Source organism: Halictus rubicundus, chromosome 10, assembly GCF_050948215.1.
Source record: "Halictus rubicundus isolate RS-2024b chromosome 10, iyHalRubi1_principal, whole genome shotgun sequence".
NCBI lineage: Eukaryota > Metazoa > Arthropoda > Insecta > Hymenoptera > Halictidae > Halictus > Halictus rubicundus.
In genome coordinates this window covers 6,159,134-6,182,230 of record NC_135158.1, presented here as the reverse complement: position 1 = coordinate 6,182,230, position 23,097 = coordinate 6,159,134, and the positions used below count along the sequence as shown (strand labels likewise).

General features: G+C 43.5%; 2 protein-coding genes across 4 annotated transcripts; one reads left to right on the top strand and one right to left on the bottom strand.

The window, feature by feature from the left end:
• Positions 1-2,177: 2,177 nt before the first annotated feature.
• Positions 2,178-4,487, bottom strand: LOC143357623 (uncharacterized). The gene is made up of 2 exons (XM_076794142.1): positions 4,070-4,487; positions 2,178-2,606 (listed from the first exon to the last, which is right to left on the bottom strand). Exons 1-2 carry the CDS (start codon positions 4,349-4,351, stop codon positions 2,178-2,180), a joined length of 711 nt encoding a protein of 236 aa, XP_076650257.1. The 5' UTR covers positions 4,352-4,487.
• Positions 4,488-14,650: 10,163 nt separating this feature from the next.
• Positions 14,651-22,570, top strand: LOC143358382 (uncharacterized). 3 transcript variants are annotated; one of them, XM_076795484.1, is made up of 6 exons: positions 14,654-15,053; positions 15,105-16,524; positions 18,379-18,581; positions 18,685-19,032; positions 19,828-19,908; positions 20,239-22,570. In XM_076795484.1, exons 1-6 carry the CDS (start codon positions 14,874-14,876, stop codon positions 20,437-20,439), a joined length of 2,433 nt encoding a protein of 810 aa, XP_076651599.1. In that variant the 5' UTR covers positions 14,654-14,873; the 3' UTR covers positions 20,440-22,570. The 3 variants fall into 3 exon arrangements, with proteins under 3 accessions (XP_076651598.1, XP_076651599.1, XP_076651597.1); XM_076795482.1 differs by having other exon boundaries at positions 14,655-16,524; XM_076795483.1 differs by lacking the exons at positions 19,828-19,908; positions 20,239-22,570 and adding an exon at positions 19,560-19,821 and having other exon boundaries at positions 14,651-16,524.
• The last annotated feature ends 527 nt before the right edge of the window (positions 22,571-23,097 follow it).

Below are 23,097 nucleotides of genomic sequence, written 5' to 3'. Positions count from 1 at the left end.
AAGATGCATCCGAGGACGGTGACCCGCGGGATGTCACTCGAATAATTTTAGACAGAGACAAAATCGAAAGTCAAGAGGCTCGGGGGTCGGTCAGGATCGTCCATTGGCGCACGTGCTCGACGTTGTTCCCACTATCGCGTGTAATCGCGGAATTTGACTTTTGATGTATACCCTGAAGAACGGTTTCCGTGTTCCGCGCGAAAGGACAGCGGTTCCGAAAGCGACAGCGTGATAGATGCTCGACTTCCCGAAGTTCGATTGAACAACTGGCTCGGATTATCCGCTGGCGGCGTGATAAATTAATCCTCGGTCATCCGAGAATCCCGCGTTGACCCGCAAATTCGAGAACCGTGACTGATTGTCCCGTGACCCGGTTGCTTGTCCACGAAGTCCGCGCGCGGAATTTTTTAGAGACACTCGGCGACCGTTTGTTACCTATTTATACTTGGTCGCGTGTATTCCTGGATCCTCGAGACATCGGGAAACACAGAATCTTTTTCTGCTCCTCGAGGCTTCTTCGGGCGAGACCGCTTTCGGGGATACCGTGATGTACTGTGATGCTGTGGAACGGTGCACAAATCTAGTGTTAGAAGAGGATCGGTCGAACGAGCAGGTCTTCGACGCGTTAGATAGGATTAAAGTACTGCGAACTCGACCAGCGAAGTTTGCCTGGAAGCCACTGGCATCTACTTTAAGAAACAGAAGAAACATAACTGATCGAAAGTTACCTTCCTTTCTCCGAACTGATATTTTGACGTCATTTCGTCTTATGCTGTGATAGTTTCCGCGAGAAACTTGTATGGAACAATACTTGATTTAAGAAAGGAAAGAATGATATTCCCGCGAACACTTCATTGCCAACGGTAAAATCAAACTACGATATCAATCACTCGGTTCCCTGAACAAATAGCGCCTATAGATTTATGGAAGTACCACAGACTTTAGCGTAGACGTTGTTATTTATTGAACCAGCGAAAGTGGACTCTCTGCCATTAGCTTCCGTAAGGCGAGAACTCAAAGGAGAGAAAATATTACTGCGAGGGGCTTTCCTCTTGGGGATCGTTGCTCAGCCAAGAGGATTATGTGAGCCTGTCGACGGGACTCGGCTCGCAAGCGACTGATTTCAAATTCTGGAAGGAAGAAGGTTTCACGAAAGAAGCAGAAGATGTCGAACTCGCCAGGCGCCCGAAAGGGTCCTCCAAGGCCGAAGATCCAGCTTCCGCTGCCAGGACAATACTACTCGCAGACATATGTGCCGACACCATACGGCCAGACCCCCATACCCATGACTCCGGTTTCTGGCCAGCCACAAGTGATTTATGCGAACAGAGCCAGCGAGTTCGTCTTCTCGCAGTTCAAGGGTATCAAGGACTTTACCAAGTCCGGGCTGAGCGTCGGGGAGAAAAGCGCATTTTGGCTGTACGAGAAGGTCTGCTAAATATTAAACAAAAATAAAAAAATAATAATAAACGTGTTCCCCAATCGGATCAGAGCTAACGACGCGTTTACGATTTTTGTGCGTAGGTCAGTTCCTGGAGCAAACGGTGGTTCACGCACATTTTCTTATTTGTTGTCGTGCTTTTGTACAGTATCGGGGGCGCGATGATCTTCGTGACGATCGAGGGAACGAACGAGGACATCGTACACGCCAACATAAGGAGGGAGAGGTGAGAAACAATCGATCATCGCAAACGCACGACCCAGAGATTTCTTTAAATTGTAGAGATGCTGTTGAATATTACAGCGCTATCTGTACATCAGGACGCTTTATTTTCTCCAACGTAGCTGCACACTTTTGTTCGGCTTTTTTGTTGGGTGCTGAATGGACGCGGGGTAGCGTGTTCGCCATTTTGGTGTCTGTGCTTGCGTTGTTAAAATTGTTCGGCTTCGAGACACAAATATTGAACGGGGTTTGTTTCTATTCATTTTTTCATAGATCTTTTATTCTTTTATTACTAGATGCAATATCAATGTATATTGATATTAGATTGCATACGAGGAGTGTACATGTTACTCTATATGTGCTATAAGTAAGATATTGTTATTAGCTGATGTTGATGCAAAATATAAATGGTCAATATGATCCGCGGTCTAGTAATTGCACAAAGAGAATCAGATTCTTCGTCCTCGAAATATTATTGCGGTCGTATGTCTACTCTCAGCTGCCAAAGCTTTTTTTACCGTTCTAGTCGTATGCATGCTCTCACTGAAAGCCTCTCAGCCACCACAGCAAAGAACCATACTGATCTTATTCTTATCCCCATAAACTTAATACGCCCGTAAAGGGTTAAGTGACTTGAAAGTTTAGAATGGGATTTTCTCTTGCTCCACTTTTGAAACAATGGCCACTTTTCTCCAAACGATATAAAATGGATCCTTGACTCGATACACCGTGCCTCACGTCGCAACGATTTGTTATTTCTGATTCGAAGCACACAAACTTCTCGACGGCTGACAGTCCATCGGCAATTCCGCTTCGCACAGGGTGTGATTATTAGTTTATCCTTTCGGCTGGCAATAGTACAATAAAGCTCGTTTCCATGCGCCGATGTTTCCGACCTTCGTCTCAATGAAAATGGCCTCCAGGTGCAGGCATATACGCGACCCTGTTGAATACTATATCAGTCGCATCTCGAAGCAGATCAACGCTAGGGAAAATGTGGAGCAAGGGAACGTGTATTGAAACGAACATCGCGGCACGTGGAACATCGTGATATCGCGATATAACAATTTTCACCGGCGGGCAATTAATCGCGCGCGGCTCCGGTCTCATCGATTTTATTAAGTAATTATGGATTCGCTTGAGAACGTCGCCGAGTCTTAAATTGAAATTCAACATAATGGGGGCGAACTATGTAGGCCATTGTCATTAGACCGAGTACCTTTATGACCGTTACAGGTCATAATAAATTTTTGAGATTGAAAAATTTAAAAATGGTAACTGGGTTTCATAGACTAGCACTTTTTATTTTAGACAAGATTTTATTTCTACAATTTTAATTTCCCTAAAACTACCGGTCAAGTGACCGGTTCCAAATTTTTCATTTTACTATGACAATCGCCGGTAGACAATGTGCTAGTTGTCTAATTTTTGTTTGCTCGGAATTTTTGATTGAAAATAGATTAGTAATAAATTATTCATAGGGAGAAGTCATATTAAAACGAACATTTCCGATCCTAATCAGATCTCAGCTCTGGGACTCGCGTTTACACATTTCAATGCATACGTTTCAACTGGTAACTAGTCTGAATCCTAATCTGATGGTACAGTCGGTGTCGACACGCAAGCATGTTGGAATCGTCACGATAAAGTTTCACAGTGACACAGAATATCCGCCGTTCTTCGGATGACAGCATGAAAAATATTATTTAAACACGTCTACATGAAATATTACGAAAAACTGTCGTAATATTCCTTTTGTGTCATATTTCGATATCGCCGCAACCATCGGTACGAAAAATTACAAATTAAAATGTGCAGGGAAATGTTCATTTTTCAATTCCAATATATTTTCGCGCTTCACACGCGCATACTTTTATGAAAAATATTTGTATGGTCTGCTTGCTCTGAAAAACGTTAAAAATATGTTTTTCATACTTCTTTATCGCACGTCATTTAAATTATTAATGGAAATTCAAATGTTCAACCAGGTGAAGTATTTTTGTTCGTGTTTCAAATGAAATGGGTTGTGTTGACTAAACCTTAGGGTGCAAGAATGCTTATAAAGAAAGTCTTAAATTAGACCGTTTATTAGACTGCGGATTTTATGCATTTATGGTAAAATTGAGTAGATCAAATCGAATCTAAAAATATTATTGTGTCATCTCACTAAAATCATAAAAAAAAAACTAAGTGTCTACGTCGCTTGTGTATTTTATAATTAATCCAGACAATTTTTATTTCTCAAGTCAAATAAAAAACTATGAAGACAAAAAATTTTCAAGAATTTCTTCATGTCCTCGTCGACTTATTAGAATTATTAAAAGAGGGAATACATTATGATTTAACTTCTGGTTTTTGCAATTAAGCCGTAGCCTACTGATTATAGTAAGGGGAATTCATAATTACACGCGTAAGGAGAAAATTCCAGCAAGCACAGACACCGTCAACACAATCCTCGACTTGTTTCACTGTGGCCGTGGTTTCTTTAAAGCCCGGTCGATTTTGCCACAATTTAGATCGATCAGCTTCAAGACGAAGGTCGGCTAGCATTTCTCTAGTACTGACGCCAGAAAGGCAACCATAGCGTGATCCATCTGATAACAGAAAGAGTACATGGTCCAATTGCTCACCTTGGCAATGGACGCGAGTATAATTTCCCTGTAAATCATTTTCCTTTCTCCTAGCCATGTAGATCTGCGCGCTTTGTTGTTTTTCGTGCTGTGATTCTAAGGGACTGGTGCTAATTGAAAACGAAAATCACATTCGCACGAGTATTCCAAACGCTTAACCTTAATCCACATTACTGGAGCTGCTACAGTCACGGTGTTACTTTTTAAATATATTTTAAACAGTATTTATTCTGACAATAAAACAAAATTTAATGTCTATACGCATTCGTGTTTGTATTTAAATCGCAAACGCCAAACTTTAATACGTGTATTAAATCCATTATATTAAATCATATTTATAGCTTAATATTTCTCTTTATTTCCGTTGATAATTATTAGATTGCGATTTTAATGGATTTATGAGATAAATGAGACCATAAAATATAGGACAGTGAAAGGATTTTAGGAATACCAATATATTATTATTCTGTCTGTTATAATCGATGCACAGCATTTTAGTAATTAAAAGCATTGCGAGTGATGCTATTTGATTCGAATAGAAATTTGATGTGAACAGATACAGTAGACAATAGACATGGTAAGAATCATTGCATAACAGATACACTGACCACACTGTCAATAAAATTTTCAACGCGTAAATAGAACTCGCGTCACAAATAATGCATATATGTAGTACATTAACGTTCGATATACATATTTGCAAGAACAATCGCGTGTAGTTTCCTATTCAAGGCTGTGGGGCGACTAGTGTTACGATCATCTATGTCGTCGGTCAGTCTGGATGAAATTGAGGTTTGTCATAAGACCCCGCCATTCCTTCCGATAATGCATGATATTCTCCGCGTGTCCGTGAACCATTGATAAATCAACGTATAAAAGGGGACTCGTTGTCGCGATGGCTCTGTAGTTTCGATCATTAACGAGCAGAAAAACATGGGTGAACGAGGAGGGATGGAACTGACGGAAATTAATATCCTCTCGACTTCAGTGGCGCCATTTTGGTCCCGGCCACGACCTCGGTATTGCTGTTATTTCGTTTCAAAGTAGATTTACAAGGATTAGCGTCGTTGAATGGAACACGAAAAATTGCACGATGTGAAGATAAACTCGAAATGTTTCTATTCACTCAGAAGAAAGTATGATTTTCCCTAGACCGTAAATAGAAAATGTTGAAAGGAAGACATTTCGCTTGGGAAAGATTTTCGCTGTATATTTTTAACAAAATGCATCCCACAACACCAAACGGAAAAAGTTAAATGTATTATAGTGCGTAAAGAAAGATAAAACGGTTGACCATTTGCCCCGAGGAACGTGCCAGGTTTAATTAATTGTGTTGGAGTCAAGCGTGGCGCAAACCCCGGCGCGAAATAGAAAGATAAATGATTCTGGTTTGGTGTTGGACCGTTTTTAAGTGATTTGTTGTGATTTTATGACAGGAACGAGACACTAACAGTGATCAGGGAGCTCTGGAACGACGAGAGGCTGGCCTCGAATTCGGATTTGTGGGACGGTCGGGCAAGAAACGAGTTGATGAAGTACGAGGAACATTTGTACGAGTTCTACAAAAGGGGGGTGACGGATCGCGGCCAGAAAGTGTGGACCTTCTGGAACGCCGTGTTCTACTGTGGCACCATTTACACCACCATAGGTGAGTCAGGCTTGAAAAATAACCGAATCACGCTAACGCTTCATCGCCTCATCCTTTCAAACGTAGGGTGAAACTAACAAAAATTTCTTCGAGGAAGAATGAACTTCCTCGAAGAATCGACTTCGCAGTCTCCGCGAACGCGCACAAAATTAATTAGACTTTCAAAATCGAACTTTTCCGGATCTTTTTGAACCTGAACCGGAGAAAGAGGTCACGCGGATCGGTGCAATCGATCGAGCGATCGGATCAATTGATCGCGCAGTTTGCCGATTTCGAAAACAAACAACATTTCCAATCAGGCCGCGATCAACGCGCGAAATTGATTCGCGCCGATCGTGGAAAGGGTGATTTCACTTTCGATGCGCGGATCCTCGTGTATTTTTACTAGGCTGACGTCACCGATACCCCCCGCGCGTCGTTAAATCACGAGAACTGTTTCCACCGTGGATAACAGGCGAAACAGAAAAAGTCGAAGAAACGAAATCGAGAGTGGTCCGCACTTCGGTTTACGGCAGTTATAAATCCGTCCGCGGGGTCCGCTGATTTATTTATCCGCATCTTCGTTATATTACGTTTATTTGCCTTCCGTCGTGCCGCTAATTGATTCCGTCCCGGGACCGGCGAAAATATTGTTTCGTTTATTTGATCGTCGCTTCTTTCTAGAACTCGATTCCGGAGATTCGAGGATCATCCTCGAAATTTTTATTTCTTCCACGTTCCACGGAAAGCCTCGTTCCCCTTTGTCCCGAGGGATTTCGCCGGATATTCTTGGATCGTGATTGTATCAATCCTCGTAGCAGCGGAATCAGAATAAAATTTCTATCATCTGTGACGGCACGGGATAATCCGCCATTTTCCGTGGGAGAGGTTCTTCGGGTTCATTCGTCGCCATATTTGTTTCCTGGCATCCTGAAACTGGAGACGATACATTAAACTGATTTAGAAATGTGTCGGCCAACTTTCTATTTAGAACTTCTTTCTATTTAAAAATATATTATTTAGAACATAATTTACATAGGACATATAGAAATGTTGTTCTAGAATGTTTGAAACGAAGGAGCTAATAGTGCCAATGCAGATCGATCGTGACAAGAAAGGAGACGATTAAAGTAAAGGGATATTTGTAAAAATCGGTCAGCACATTTTCAAAAGAATTTTAATTGATATTCCTCGGTTGGATCTGCAGACAAGCCAGATATGAACGCATCTCGCAATCACAGAGGTCAACGTTCCTAAACAGAATGCCGTGCATCGTTTCCGACGCATCTCTTGCATCGCGAACGCAGCATTCCCAGAACTGCAGTTGTTCCCGGAGCTGCAGTTGTTCCTCGTGCCGCCATTAAATTGATTTACACGGAGGAGACAGGGACAGACGTTATTTACACGGACGCGACTCGAAATCGCTGGCTTTTTCGATTGGGGGCGCGGGGGCCGGAGAATCGAGTTCGATAAAAGCCGGAAAGGCAATAAGCTGCAAAAAAGAAAGAGGAGAATCGAACCAAAGTCATTTTCTTGTCGAATGAGATCAACGGCGTTTCTCCCGCAAGTGTTCCCGGCCGATGGAAGTTTCAACGTGCCGAGAATTTCGAAATACGCCCCGACGTTTCGCGGGCGGCGAGAGTTTAAAAATATAAGAACTCGCGGAACTTTTAATATCATCGGCGGACGAGGAAATACACGTCGGTCGCAGCTGCGGGTCGAAATTAATAATTACACGAACCGGTTTTGTTCGTCGGTGTCTCGGTAATTAGCAGCTGATGTTTGTTCCATTGACGCGTGTGTTGCGCCCCGACAACGGAGGTCGTGAACGCTTTGATGTAACGAGGCTGTTAGCAAACGGCCGAGATAGATTTGCACAGATAGGTCGTCGATATTGGTAAACAGGAAGAAAATCTATCAAGCACGAGTTCGAATGAACATTACGATAATCATTCTGTGTTAACCTCTTGACGTAAAAGCTGTCTCAGATATGCGCATTTTAAAATACAGCTTAATGTTAACAAACATTACCAGTAATATGTCTATCAGCGTTTCTACTATCGTTGCGTCAATAACCAATGTACGATATTCAGTGATGTTGCGCTTTGTAGTTTCAATTAATTAATTTCAATTGATCTGTGTTCATTCAAGAGCGTAAATAATTTTGCTTTTCGTCAATAAACATATTTTAAGAGTTGTAAAAAGAAATTGATAGTGGGTACCCGGTTATCGCGGGAAGTTCGAATAGAACAGATTTATTTAACAATGTAAATGTTCTAATGAACCTGAACCGTTCCAAAATAGAAGATAGCAACGATTATAATGACTGCGGATTTTTATTGAAACCAGAAGCAAGGAATGAATGGAAACGAGAAATAAATAGGGGAGAATACAATGTTGTTTTCGACAGTCTGTTGCTTGTCCACGAGGATGGATCCTCGTGCATAACGAGCTTCTGCGGCCGTCGTGAAAATATACCCACGCGTACTATTTCGAGTGGACGCATTACATAACGAAAAAGAAGAATCGTGGGTGATGCTCGTGGGAAGATTAGGCGCCATGCTCTTCGTATTTCGGCGACCCTCCGTTCACTTTGCTAGAAATTACGCAACATTGTCGTCTACTCAATATTCCACCGAAAATAAACTCCTCCAAATTTAATCACTCCGCAGATATTTGTTCTTTACAAAATACACATACACACGGTCTAAACTTCCGAGAAGGTAAACACGTTTTTGTTTTCTTGTTGCTGCGAACCTTGCCGTTACACTGGTTTGCATCGACTAACAATCGAGTGAGTCTAAAAGTAATTTTATAAGCGTACAATATTTAATTTCTTGTAAAATTACGAATTAGTAAAAAATTATCACTAATTTTTTGTGACTGCATTAAAAATCTTTCTTGTGGATTGAAATGTGTAGAATATTCTGTACAGAGAGAAGAAGGAGACAGAAATTAATATTCGCCGTTTAGGATTCTTTCGAAGATTATTTTGCCATAGTCATGTGCGTTGCACGTGCATAAAATGCGTATGGTACCATTAGTGCATTGGCGGCTCCACCTGACACTCGTTGAAATCACCAACATATAAGTATTTATAGCGACCCACATTGCTCCAGGTATTTTCTCTATTCGTCGATTGATCTTTCTGGTTATTTTTATGCTTTTCCAGCGTCCCGCGTTTCGGGTACTGTACGATTTATTCCCAAATTATCTGCTTGTTAATTTCCTACGGAATTCACATTTGTTTGGCACAATGGCACAATGGGGCGGTCATTAACGCGTCATTGTAGACGCGTACAATTATTTACGCGCAGTTGGGTCACAGCGGTATTTAAACTGCAGGCAATGTAGAGTATAGTTAGGAAACGCGAGAGAAGTAATGGCGGGAAATTACATTGAACGAATTGGAAATCACCGAATATCCCAGATTTATCCTACTAAGATAGACAATAATTTTTATGTAGTTTTCGAAAGCATCAACCGTTGGGACACTTGGAAAAAATTATATTTCTGACTGAAAAAGAAGTCACATTTTCCAGGAAAATGTTCACGCAAAAGGAAATCCACTGTAGAACTTTTATCGTTGCAATAATTGCTCTACGGATTTGTACTTTTATCTTTCATTAACGCGTTGCATAAATATTCACAGACAATAGCGCAGACTACTCCACCGTCGGATAAAACGATATTCAAAATGGCCGGCGTCATTTGGCGGAAAGGTCTCAATAAAAATGGCCGTCCGAGGGTGTTTGAATTGCGTGGGTCGATCGTTAACTGTGCCCCATCGTGCTCGACGAACACCGAAGAAGAGGAAAATATTCGCGATATCGTCGCGTAAGAAATCGCAGAATGGCTCTGCTTTGTACTGATTTAAATTGCTCAACGGGCCGTCAACGCGCGTCGCGTTTCCCATTGTTTTCCACTGTATTCCGCGATGTCACGTTCGAGTTCGTTCCCAACCTGTTCGTCGGCATTTGCGACACGTCCGTAGATTTCAATTGCTGGTTTTCGTGTCTCGGGCAAATAAAACATAAACAATCGGCACGCTCTCCCTGTGAACGTCAAAATGGCGGGTGCCGTTGAGCGGACGTCAGAAAATCGAATAAAGTATTCCTGCGAACAGCTTTTTCGGATGAGCTTCTCGCGAAAGTATACGGAATAGAAAAATAAACTTCCCGTTTCTCGGGTTATTGAATCATTTGTGGCCTGGCGAGCAGTCGGCCTGTGTGAACGTTAAACGCGTCCGAGCTGGAAACGAAATTGTGAACTATAAGCTCGATGGAAAATATTGCATTTAATTTGAACGTTCATAATTGAAAGGATTACGATCGCGCATTTATACATTTATGGTCGTAACACGGTAAAGTGAACCGTCAGCAAAATACATTTTGGCGGAAACGGCTATGAGTAAAACGAAGTATAACGGCTCGATTGGCGAAAACAACTATGTGTGAAACGAGGTATAACGGCTCGATGTCGCCAGTGGTCGTCGTGTCAATAAACAATTGGCAGTCGTAATAGAGACATTTCTGCTGCATTATCGAACGGAATTCATAGACTTCTGTCTCCGCGAGGACGTCGAGATGTATCCTTTTACGTCACATCCGCACTTCTATCTCAGAACTTTGACACAGTCCCCTTGTTTCTCGTTTTGCGCTTGAAATTCGTCGAGACAACGTTTTAGTTTCCATTTATCCAATTCCTGCAAGGAAATCGCGCAGCTTACTCCCTTACTATTACGAAAATTGTTGGAGAACGAAATGCACCGTAATTTCGTTATACTCGGTGCAATAGACGCACCGAAACCCGACGTTGCATGACTTCAAAGTTAGAAATATACCGCCATACGCTAACTTATTGCACGATGTGGCGGAATATTTTGGACAGGCGCGATGGTATTTGTACACTTTTTTCTCTCGTTTATTTATAAAGACCGCAGCCACTTCGCAGTTCTGGGCGAGCGTATTTATAAACGTTCGTATCTGAAACCGCACAGTTCATTGTAAGCTTGTAACATTCCGACTATGATAGATGATTTCAAGCTTTTTTAACCGCTTCTTTGAAACAGTGTACAAATTAATAAATCAAACGTAGAATAGACGAAACATTCGAAGAATTTAAAAACGCTCTACCATTTTTTTCTGATCAATATTAGAACTACCGAACTAATAAAAATCACTGGTTCCTAATTTTTCTCGCACAATTACCGAAATTAGAAAAATGTTTGATGAGTCTCTTTTATTGAATTACTATAATAAAAATTGTACGAAGCCTGAACAGATGCAGTGTTGTTATTATTACAAAAGAAATAAATGTCTAATGATGAATAATGAAATGTCAAGCGAGCATTGAACCATAGATATTTTTCTTGGAACGCGAGAGAGCTAAGTGTAAAAATATTGTCTTTTTCTACGAGGTTATTTCTTTTCGTTCTCGTCGAAAGGTGATGAATCACTGTCCCGAAAAAAGGGGGATTACTATTAGTCACCATACGTTTCTCATCGAGTACAAAGAAGCCGACGCGATTATTGGCCACTTTATTTTGAGGACTTGGTCGGGCTTGACTGAGACTTGGTAGCTCTCCAAAAAACACATTGATACGTGTTATCTTCGGATCTACTTGTGCCAGTTATTATTCTTCGACAACAGTTGGCGCCGTCATTTTTCTTTTTCTCATATTTCCTATTTTTAGAAATCACGATCGTCTTACAATCCTAAAAACGTACTCTTTATTCGTGGATGATGAAAGACGTTTTTTAACAGTTTATTTTTACGCCGGTTGTCTGACAGTCCTTTATCAATCGAAGATAATCAACAATTTTTTGAACAAATTGTTCAATAGTCAAAGCAACTCGATTCTTAAACTAGCTGTTACTTAAAAGCTGAATTGTCGATTCTACACAATAAGACAACCCGAGTAGGAAAATCTAACAAATTCTTATCAAAATTATCAGTAAAAAATTAAAGTGACAATTCTACACTGCCAAGCACGTAGGAGAGGCAAGAGAAAATTGTCATGTAAGGTTTCATTTTCGGAAGTGTTTCTTTCAAAAGCGGGCGTCCAATTCATGCTCTCGGTAAGTAGAAACGGCGAGCAATGGTCAGACACAATATCCACAGTTCGAACAGTCCTCTCAGCCTGTGGAAATAGAAACTGTCGTTTCTCTACGAAACAGGGAACCCCATGAATTCTATTCCACATTTTCAATTGCGACTCGCGAGAAATATAATTTAAAAAAATCAAAATATCTGTATGCTTAGCGACGGTCCCAGTGGGTTTGCTGCCATGCTACCACGAATCCCGAAATTCCCCAGCGACGGGAAATTAAAGATACAAGCCCCGTGGAATATCCGAGGCCGGATAGAAAGGGAACTTGCCAGGTCGACGAATTCGGACGAGTTCGACATTTCGTCGCCGAGCGTTCTAAATTTCGCGAGCAGCGAAACTTCGTTTCTGTCCGGTCGGGGAAAAAATTTGATTCATTGTTCCCGGGCACAATGGATAAACATTGAAAGCTGCGCGGTAGCTATCCCGCGTTAAACTTTTCGTTTATACTCCACGTCGCCGTTCGTCCTCGTTACGGACAAAAAGAGAGAGAAAAAAACAACAGAATCACGGAGGTAAAAGTTAGCATCGCGGGGTAGACGCAGGGAATCTCGTAGGAGAAGAAACCGTAACAAAGTTCGATGTTTCCACCTGGTAAACACCACGGGAAATTAGATCAATAATGTACAGTCTTCAGATCATTAGGTCCGTTTTGATTATAGCTACCTAGAGTACGGAAGTTGGGCGATTCGCGCGGCAGAGTTCAGGATTTAATGGTGAACAATCTTTTATGGAAACGGTATGTTCGGGAAGACGTGTTTTTGTTCGATGAACTTTGGTAATTAATGCTGAACAGGATTAATTGGCAGACTATGCTCTCCGATTTTCAAGACTTATTGAACGCAGTCTTACTTACGGAAATATTTTGCGAATTTTTGTTGAATTCGATGCGGAATTTGTCTTCGGGTAAAGAGATTGTGGAGAGGCCAACTCGTCGTTCCCATGGGAGCACGTCGAAAGTGGCAGCGTCGAGTTGAAAGATTGAAATTGAAGTTGCGCTGAAAGTTAGAGGAGAAATTCTTTCGGGATAAATGTTATTCGCGCGTGAGCGAAGGAGACGTGAACACAGAGCGAGAAATATTGAAAATTACAGGTGGACGCACCCGGCGATGAATTTATGGAATTTTTCATGGGGTATGAAAGAGGCGACGATTGAAATACAGGTCGATTAAAGGGACGCCGAGGTGTTATCGGGGTTCGTGCTTCTAATTGACAGTGCGCCTGTGGCGGGACTGCTGCGCTATGGATTTTCAGTGTCTTGTGTATCGACGGTGTACATCTGGGTCTTTCATCGAGACAGAACTTGTATTTTTATGCAGATACCTGCAGAAAGACTTATATAATATATTTTATTAAAGGGAAAGCATAAAATCAGGACGATAATTACTATCGTCTTCTCTTGTTAAAAGTCTTGTCAGTTGGCTTTGTCTTGTTAAATTGATATCTCTTGATTTCTGGTACTGATTGCGATGCATAATTTATCGCACGAACGTCGTGTAGTTGCCATATTACTTGTGTACCCTGTCTGTAGTCTTAGTATTGATTTTAAACTTCGTTTTTGGGGTCAGCTTTTGAAGTAGCCTGACTGTACCTCTCTGTTACGCAATATTACATGAATTATGCATTGAGTTGCCGGAAAAGTTTGGACCTTTTTTCCGCTCTTGAACCACAGGGATCCTGTGCGAAATGTCCCGCAAAATGGCCGAACCTTATCATCGCGAAGGTGTAAAATAAATCCCTCGATTTATGGACCATCAAATTATCGAGTGCTAGAAGCAAGTTTCTAATAATAACGGACACTCGCCGAATAGCAATTCCGCTCCGACAATAGTTAGCATCAAAAGGCGAGACTCTTTTCTTCCACAAGAACGGAAAACTGGTATGGCCTGTTTTCGTGGAAAGAAAAGACCTAAGACGCGCTGGACACTCACAATAACTGTCCACTTCACTTCTGTTCCCCATATATGCTATAAGCCTGGGGATATTGAAGCTGGACAGGTATTATAACGGACGCTGCTGTACTCTGCAGAGATCAAAAGATGAGCGAGCAAAGGATTGCGAACCTGATCGATTATTGGCCACGTCTATTGAATTTGTTAAGCACGAAGTGGCCGAATTTTCGTAGTAAACTTCGAACAAACGTTTCTCTCTCAAAGAAAACTGAAAATACTCCAAACAACCACTTTTCCACCATCATAACCAAAAAATAATTATATATTTCATTTTTTTTTTTCATCTATTTCATGTTCGTTAATCTTTCCAGGATGAAAAGGGAGAAATAAAATCGTAGACGACGTATCGAATCGTCTCTTCATTTTTATCATAAATGCGTAAGATCCGCAGTCCGGTTATGAGTTCGGGTAAGCGGTAGGTAGGATAAGCGAGCAGTTAGTTGGCATAATCGGAGCTCGGCAAGGAGTTCGGTAGATTGGGTATTCGGACGACGATGATTCGGATAAGTGGAGCTGCACGGTACAGTAGACGGCGACTATAGGGGGCCGGTCACGGACTACCGCGGCGGGTACGGTGTTGCGGTAGCTGCAGGCGCGGCGTGGCGCGGCGTCGCGACGCCGGAGCGTCGTTGGCGCGCTGTGTGCGCGCCCGATTCGCTCGATACCCGCTGCGGCAAAGCCCGTCCGGTCCCGCTGGTAGCGAGTAAGCCGGGTGCCGCGAGCGGGTGGTGGGAGCAGCCTCTGTTTTATTTCTGTCTCGGTGCTTGTCTGCACCGGGGCCAGGAACAGACGGGATCTCGTCGTCGTTCCCCAACCGTGGTCGTCGACGTCGCGTGAATCAGTTCGAGGAGGATCGTCGGTAAGATTGCCGGGGCTGTATTCACGGCCTCCGATGGAGGACAGCTACACGGTGCACAGACGCCGGAAGGCGGCTGCGAGGAGGCGGGAAAAGACGCCGGACCCGTCGGCGAGGAACCAGCTGGTGGAGAGCTCGGACGATGATGGGGACGCGAGGCGCGCCAGAATGGAGAAAATGGCGGACGACGCCGAGCAAGAAGAGAAGGAGAAGCTGGTGAAACAAGAGGAGCAGCGGGAGGAAGACAAGAAGAATGAGGCGGAGAAGCAGGAGCTGCAGAAGCTGAAGGACGAGAAGAAGAGGGACGCGGAGAAGGAGAAGAGTCCTGCGAGGCCGCAAGCGCGCGAGAGTGTCGGCGAAGAGGCTCGGTCGGTAACGAAGGAGGAAGCCGGAACGAGCGAGCCTGCACCGGTGCCAGAGAACCGTCAAGACGATCTGCCGAAGACCAAAGAGGTTGACGCCGACACGGAGCAGCCTGCCGAGCCCAGGAAGGTTGAAAGAAGGCTGAAGAAGAAGTCGAGAGAGCGGGCGGATCGACACGGGCACAGTACCGACTCCAGCGACATGGATGACCAGCTCGAGAAGCACTCGAGAAGGACCAAGTCGCCGGAAGGGGGTAAGGTCAGAGTGAAGAAGCCGAGCGCTAGGAGAGTCGTCAGCGAGCAGTCCGAGATGAAGGACACGGTCGAGAAACCACCCAGGGAAAAGAAGTCGAGTAAACAGAAGGCTGAAGAGGCGGAGGATCAATCGAAGTCCGAGAAGAGGCGTTCCAGGAGGTACAGCCAGACCGACGACACCGACGAGGACCCGAAGATGAAGAAGAGCGAGACGTTCCCTCTGCAGGCGAAAGAGGTGGTCATGAAGAGGTCCGCGACGGACTTGAAGAAGCAGATCATACCTCTGAGCAACGATTCCTTGATCGAGGACTTCGCCAAGGCGCAGAGGGAGTACCTGAAGAGAGAACAGAGCATCCTCGACCCGGACACGCCGGACGTGTTCGAAGACGCTGAGGAGACGATGCTGAGGCGCAGGAAGTTCAGCGTACCTTTGAGCGAGAGCGAACAGCAGAGGATAGAGGAGTCGTTGGAGAAGATGGTGGTACCTGAAGAAAAGAAGTCCTGGTTCTCGTGGGTGCCGTTCTTCGGCAAAAGGAAGAAAGTAGAGAAACCGGAGGACACGCACGACTCCAAACCCGAGGAGCTTCAGCCTCTACTGACACTAGAACCAAAACCGGAAACGGAAGGAGAGCCACCAGCGAAGGCGACCTTCATGGACTTCCTCAGGGCTCTCAAAGACGTGGTGTCCGAGTTCAAGGCGTTCGTTGCTCAAAACCCGACCGAGGCTCGGATCATGAGAGATCTCAGGAGCCGTTGCCTGTCCCAATTGCTCCTGGTGATCATCTACTGCGGCCTAGGCGCCTTCGTCTTCCGGTTCACCGAGGGCGCGTTCGAGGCTTTCTACAAGTGCGGAGTGAAGAGGGTGAAGAGAGACTTTCTGGACAGTTTGTGGAGCTTCAGCCACAACATGAGAGAGGACGACTGGAAGAGCATGGCGAGGAAGAAGCTGATGGAGTTCGAGGAACAGCTGCACGCTGCCCACGAAGCCGGCGTGCAGAGTTACAGCGGACAGAAGAGCTGGACCTTCCTGAACGCTGTCGTCTACTGTCTGACAGTGATCACCACTATCGGTGAGGAATTGGACGATTCAGTGCTGGTAGAACCGGGATTTTGCACTCGCTCATCTCTGCATCCACGTTTCTCAAATGCTTTTCGAAAATATCTATCTAATACCTATCGAGTAATATTTTCACTGACTCATCAAAGAAAATACAATAGCAGTAGCTGTTGGCAACGAGCTTGAGAAAAACTGCTTCACTTTTCGAGGAAACTGTAAAAACAGTCAAACTACAGTTTGGTCAACGGCAGTCATTATACAGCGAATGTACAAAATGTTTTTTTACTCAATACTGTACACTTACGACCACAGGAGATACATGTAGTAATTTTCAAAAATTTTGTTATCGCGTTATACGGGGAGTCTGCTGCACTAAATTCGTATCGAATGTAAATTTTTATTTGCTTCTTGTGCTGGATTCTATAAAACAATTCATGAGAACGATCTGCAATCCAATGCTCGCGATAGTTGCGGTACTATTTCGCTTCCGCAGGTTAAAAGGTCTTCGAGCATCGAATTGAACGCACCCGAGGGTTGCTCTGCTAGATAAAGAGTATCCAGGTTTTAGGGGACCGGGACGGATACGGCCGAGCGATATGTTCGCCGTAAAAACCGTTTACGAGTCTGTTATTGATTTTCCAAAGGGAGGAACACAGGCTTGGTACCAGTGTATGGTACCGCTGTCGAAATTGAATGCGCACGCGTTGTAGAACGCGAGGGAAAATCAGCTGAACACCGGATATCGGAACTTCCGATATACGGTGAACCCCATTGTACGCTGCCATTGCATTCGAAAACGACGTAGCCTATCACTTATTCAAAGGGGAAAAAGGAAGCGTCGCGCACCGTTCGCTTTTCCCCTCGATTGTTTGCTTTTCCCGATACAGGCCCATTGATTTCGAATCCTTGTGTCTACACGAGATAACAGAGCTACGCCGCTAAATCAGGAAACAAGAATTTTCGCGACGAGAACTGGAGCTTCAAACATACCAAAATAATACCACAATAAATAAACGATGATGCGTCTCATGAATAGACTGCGGATTTTATGCATTTATGCATTTATGCTTTACGCATTCATGATCAAAATAAGTCGCAAGTCGGTATTTAGCGTAACTTTAACGGGGCTTGCGTAACACAAACATAACAGCGTTATTGTATTTTCTAGAACATTCACTCGATCCCCCATTATCCAATAATTAACTGTTTCGACTTACAACTCATTATGTCCAACCCGTTAAAATCATTAAGAAGAGAAATAAATGTCTTGCAATTAATGCAGACAATTTTTATTTTGTACAAGAATCTGCGGCCTAGTCACCAACAATAAATGCGACGTGAATGGGCGAAATGCAAAGACTGCTGGTACGAATTTTTCATAAAATTTCACAAATCGAATATTTCGTGGACGTGTGCGCAGCCTTTAGAAACCGTTCATAAAATAAAATGTTCAAACTTAATCTCTGCGGAATCGTTCGCGGCGGCCTCGGGCGGACATGGAAAATGGAGGATAGATCAAAGGCTCTGGGCGATTAATTAGCGGAGTGTAATATCGTTCGATTAATCGTTCAAATGAGACTCATCCGCGTGTCCGAGCCGGTTTAATTGATTTCTTTCGATCAATAGCCACGCGGATGCATACAGTCATCGGAGATGGGACGTGACCGATTCACGAGCAAACAACCGCCAAATTGCATCGCGAGAACTGCTAAAGTTAGACCGCGTGCCTCCGCGTACTTAGCGGTCCGAAGCTTATTTTCGGTTTCATTCAGGTTTAACGCTGCTCGGACCTGTTGAAACGAAGTACAGAGGGTTTTACTGGTATTTAGAATAACTAGATCGGAGAATTCTCTGGTGTTTGTTGCAGGATACGGTCACATTTCGCCCAGCACGAACACCGGAAGAGCCATCACCATCGTGTACGCCATCTTCGGAATACCGATGTTTCTGATCATCCTGGCTGACTTCGGTAAACTGTTCACCAGGGGTATAAAGTTCCTGTGGGCGTTCGTCAGGAGACTATACTACACAGGAAGCTGCCGGACAGTCCGGCGAACCGTACCTGTTCAGGTGAGTCATCACCCTTGATGAAGAATTTTGATCGTTAGATTCTTCAATTAAAAAGGTTTCCGATAGGTGAAGTGTTAATATTACTTGAATCTCTGTTTCACAGGAAGTGATGAAAGGCGTCCAGCTCGTCTACGACTTCGCGACGTTCAAGAGGCCGTCGCAAATAAACCCCGAGGACATCGAAGAGATGCAAAAACAAACACAACAGTCGCAAACAGTCCTGAACCTGGACGCAAACGCGCCGGACACGCCTGGCACGCCGGCCATGTCCACCTTCGCCATCGATGACGAGTTCAATCTCCCAATTTCGGTGGCCATCTTCATCCTCTTAGGCTACATTTTCGTCGGCGCCACCTTGTTCTGCCTGTCGGAGGGTTGGGGCTTCTTCGAGAGCTTCTACTTCGTCTTCATCTCCATGAGCACAATCGGCTTCGGCGATTACGTGCCAAAGGTGACCAGTCTTTCCAATCAACTGTACTTAAAATTTTTATTTCTTTCCTAATCACGTGTCTTGAATATGCGATCGATTGGCTGCCGTAGATCCTGCTGGGTTAGGCCATTTTTGATCGAATCAGTCGAACGAATCAAACGGACTTTATTTTGAACGGGTTTCGTACAGTTTGTTGCGAAAGCGTCCGCCATTGCTGCATCCTGGAAGGCTTCGCTTTTATCATTTCTAGCGTATCGAATAGTTTCGTGCTTCGTCATTTGGGAATTATGAATTTTTATCGAGAACTTGAGAATTCGCGAAATTTTTAAATAATGAAAGAATTGCTCGCGCAGTGCATTACTTAAGTATGTATTTAGCAGTCGGCCAGACGTTTTCTGCGACCAGCTGTACCATTCATCCGATCCCCCACTTTGATTTGCGATTAGCGTTTGCTTTGAGTTCGATCGAAGCAGAAAAACCCCTGAGGGCATTCTGTCGACGTACGATTAACTTGTGTCTCTTGCTTCTTTTTTCACGGTGGCGTTCAGACGGTAAGCTTTGAAGTACCAAAAAGTTCATCAACAAATAAAAAAAAAAAAACAAACAATCAGATCCACCCTACTCCACTCAAAATGTCTATATCACCGTCACACACTATTTCGTACCGTGTGCTTTCCGCATATGTCTCACTCAGCACAGTTGCACGTGTATCACTTTTAGCGAAAATTAAGAGAACAAAAAAAAACAAAAAAAAAATCTGCTCTACGGCTGAAATGACCCGGTGAAATTAACAGATTGATTGGTTCGTTGATCTAGCATCCCATATACATGATGTGTTCGATAATATACCTGGTGTTCGGGCTGGCTCTGACGTCCATGTGCATCAACGTGGTACAGGTACGCGAATCAGTATTTCAACTATGCTAATTAAAATTAACCCTTGGTGGGTGAAACAAATTAAAAGACTACAAGAATTTAAGAGTATCAAGACAGTTCCTACAACTTAGTCAAACCATGAAATAGAAAGATAAATTAATATTTGGTTCCTATGTCTTGCAATAAATGCAAACAATTTTTATTTTGGAGTAGAACAGCAAGATTTGTTAAACGGAAAATAATCAAATGCGAAAATAATCGCTAGTAGTTCTTGGTACTGACAAATTCTGCAAGGGTTAACGATTCGCACGATCGTCGTGAACATATTTTACCACTATCTCGTGTCATCAGGTGATGCTATCAGACTCGTTCAGACAAGCAAGCCAGAAGATCGGCGCAACAATCGGCTTCGCATTCGCCGAAGAGGATCGATCCATCAATCCAGCTATACCGCCGCCAGTAGAAGTTGCCGAAGTGCACAGTCCCGTCAAGGAATCGGACAGCGCAGAGAAGATCGCTCCCAAAGCCAAGCAAGAAGACGTCGATTTGTAGGCGACCTAAACTGAGTAACCGCGACAACGAGAACCAGTGTTGTTAAAGACATTTATCGGCCTTAAAACGTAATCGTCCGCACGTTCGATGGACCAGCCCACCGATAAGTCTAGATTAAACGCTACAATAAATGGTGTGTCGAGGTCGCCACTTGAATTTCAATTACTTTCTCACGGCGATTCTTTCCTCTGGAGTCGCATAAACGAAAGGACTCGCGGCGGGCTGGTTCAAATTTTGCGCTACCGCGCAATTAGGCTAAGGCTGCGTGCACACTGGGACACTTGTAGCGAGGCACGAGAAAATAGTAGAGCATCCAATTGAATTCTGATAGATTTATTTATTATAGGTTAATTTATTGCGAAATTTAGTAAAATTCCTATGTTGTTCTCTACCCTATAAACTACTGAATGAATTGATCTTTTCCTTAATTCTCATTCATGAAAGAGTGATACTCACTTGAGCATTTCTTTTAGAACTAGGATTGTTCGTGGTGCATAAATTCAAATTATAGATTTGAGTTACTCGAGATGGGACTCTCAGGCAATCTGCCAAAAAAGAAATTATGCCCAATGCACAAACTGATTGTAAGGCTATTGTAAATTGCTATCCGTGGCCCAGTGGCAAACAGCCTAAAGCTTCCTCAACTCTTGTAACTCCGCTGCAAGCGCACCTGATCGAAATATTCCTTCATGCCCGGTACGAAACCAGCTCTGGAGCGTTTTTCTTATCGTTCGAAATGCGTTCTGTCGGCTTAACAAACGACAATTGACAGCCAGTTGTCGATTACAATAGGATACAGGGGTGACTGAGCTTCCTTGTAGCCAAGACGAACTCGAAAATCGCGCCCCCAGGCTTATGCGCGCACAATTTTGGATTGTTCAGGCGAACAGTCTTGCACACGAACAATCAATTAGCACCGAATCGGGGCCGCACGAGCATTTTAACGAAAATCAGATTTGTCTCTCGGAAAGAAAGGAATACATTTGGTTGACCACGAACGTGATCTGACTGCTCGGTGCGATCATAGGTTGCGAAGGTGTGTGCGAATTTACGGCTCTTTAATTTTATTCAACGGACAAAAGTCGTATGACGTTTTAAATGTTATTCTCGGCGCATGTATAATTTTAACAAATGCATTACGGCCGCGATATATTCTCAAGTTTGCCAGTGGTTTCCAGACTTCCGTGACTGACTAATAAAGATAGTCATTTGCGTCATTCTCTTCTTGGCTTTATTTTAAACAGTTTAACAATATCTGCGGTATAGCGTTCGATAACATTTCGTTGAACTTGCTGAGGAACTTCTGACAATTTATAGAGCCGCTTTAGGTAATTTCCGCGAGCCTAAAAATATGTCGAACGGTCTAATAAAGGAGGAACACATGTCTCGACGACAAGGAAGGAAGTACCATAACTCTCGCAGCTGCTCTTGTCAAACGATTGCGGGCCAGACACAAGTACTACGGTTTCTCTCACGTAGCCTAGTGTCTACCGACAATAAAACCCACCGAACTTCGTGTTTTGTATATTTTGTAGATCGTGTCGCTGTCCGTGCTACCTATTCGATTTCCTTTTTTAACTTCTTTTTATATCTCTGCATGGCGAAGCTTCGCGCAGACACGACTGTACGAGTGAATGTCTTACAATGTTTAGCTTCCGGTTCGTAAACTTCTGTTTCGCAGAGACGGGCGAATATGTTGTTCGTAACCCAAACGAAATAACGAGTCGTTTATTTGTGAATAACATGGATTACAATTGGACAAATTGATAGAACAACTTTATGGCTCGTTTCTTGATCGAGCAAGATGTCGCTCGTCTCGTTCACGAACGTTTTGGTTGCAATCGCGTGATTCTATTGTTTGACGAACCCTCCAGTTTTATTCGGAAGGCATACGTAACAGACGTGTATTTTCATGATATATACTAGTTTATGTAATTGTGGCGTCTTCGTTCAGACAGCATTTTCCAATCTACGGTTAAAAATAGGTAGGAAGGATTGCTCGAAATAGCAGTATAGAGTATAGAGTGGTCCAATAACGATTATTACTTGTACAGCGCGTACGTTCTACTATATGCGAATGATCGGAAGACTCTCGTGAGCTTCGCCAACTTTCCTGATAAAAAAAGAAAAGGTATTGCGATTCGATGAAAGTGCGAAAAATGCTAGCTTTTCATTTGGGCCGTCCTGAAACGCTATTGTTCGAAAAGCTCAAATTTCTCCTTCATTGCCGACTGAAATCGTCAGGTACGAATGATGCATTCGCATGATTGGAGAACGCTGTTGCAGATCGAAAGAAACGTATGTTCGTGGATAGAGCTGGAGCGTCGACAAAAGTTTTCCCGCCGCGCCGCGGAAACAGGAAAGAAACTTGTGCCTTTGTAAGAATGAACTGTGTTAACTATTTAAATTTTATCAAACATGATAGCGATTCCCTGTACGTACGCAGTGAAGCAAAAATTAAAAGGGAAAAAAAGAAAACAATACGGCGCACACTGGTTGCTAGACAAGCAGCAAACATACTTCTCTCTTCCTACCATTCGAAAGAGCGCAAGGTGAATGGAAGAGGCAAATCGCTTAAATGTCTATAAAAATGTCTCCGCAAGTTTATCGCGCGTTAGGAGTTCACGTGAACGAAGAACGGAAGACGGGTGACCGATC

Excerpts from the sequence above, each read along its gene's own strand:
- LOC143358382 (XM_076795482.1), top strand. The coding sequence starts at position 14,874 with ATGGAGGACAGCTACACGGTGCACAGACGCCGGAAGGCGGCTGCGAGG. Across the intron at positions 18,582-18,684 it reads GGCGAACCGTACCTGTTCAG|GAAGTGATGAAAGGCGTCCA; the intron begins GTGAGTCATCAC and ends TCTGTTTCACAG. Across the intron at positions 19,033-19,827 it reads TCGGCGATTACGTGCCAAAG|CATCCCATATACATGATGTG; the intron begins GTGACCAGTCTT and ends TCGTTGATCTAG.
- LOC143357623 (XM_076794142.1), bottom strand. The coding sequence starts at position 4,351 with ATGGCTAGGAGAAAGGAAAATGATTTACAGGGAAATTATACTCGCGTC. Across the intron at positions 2,607-4,069 it reads GGAATTTTCTCCTTACGCGT|GGTCGCGTATATGCCTGCAC; the intron begins GTAATTATGAAT and ends AGTATTCAACAG.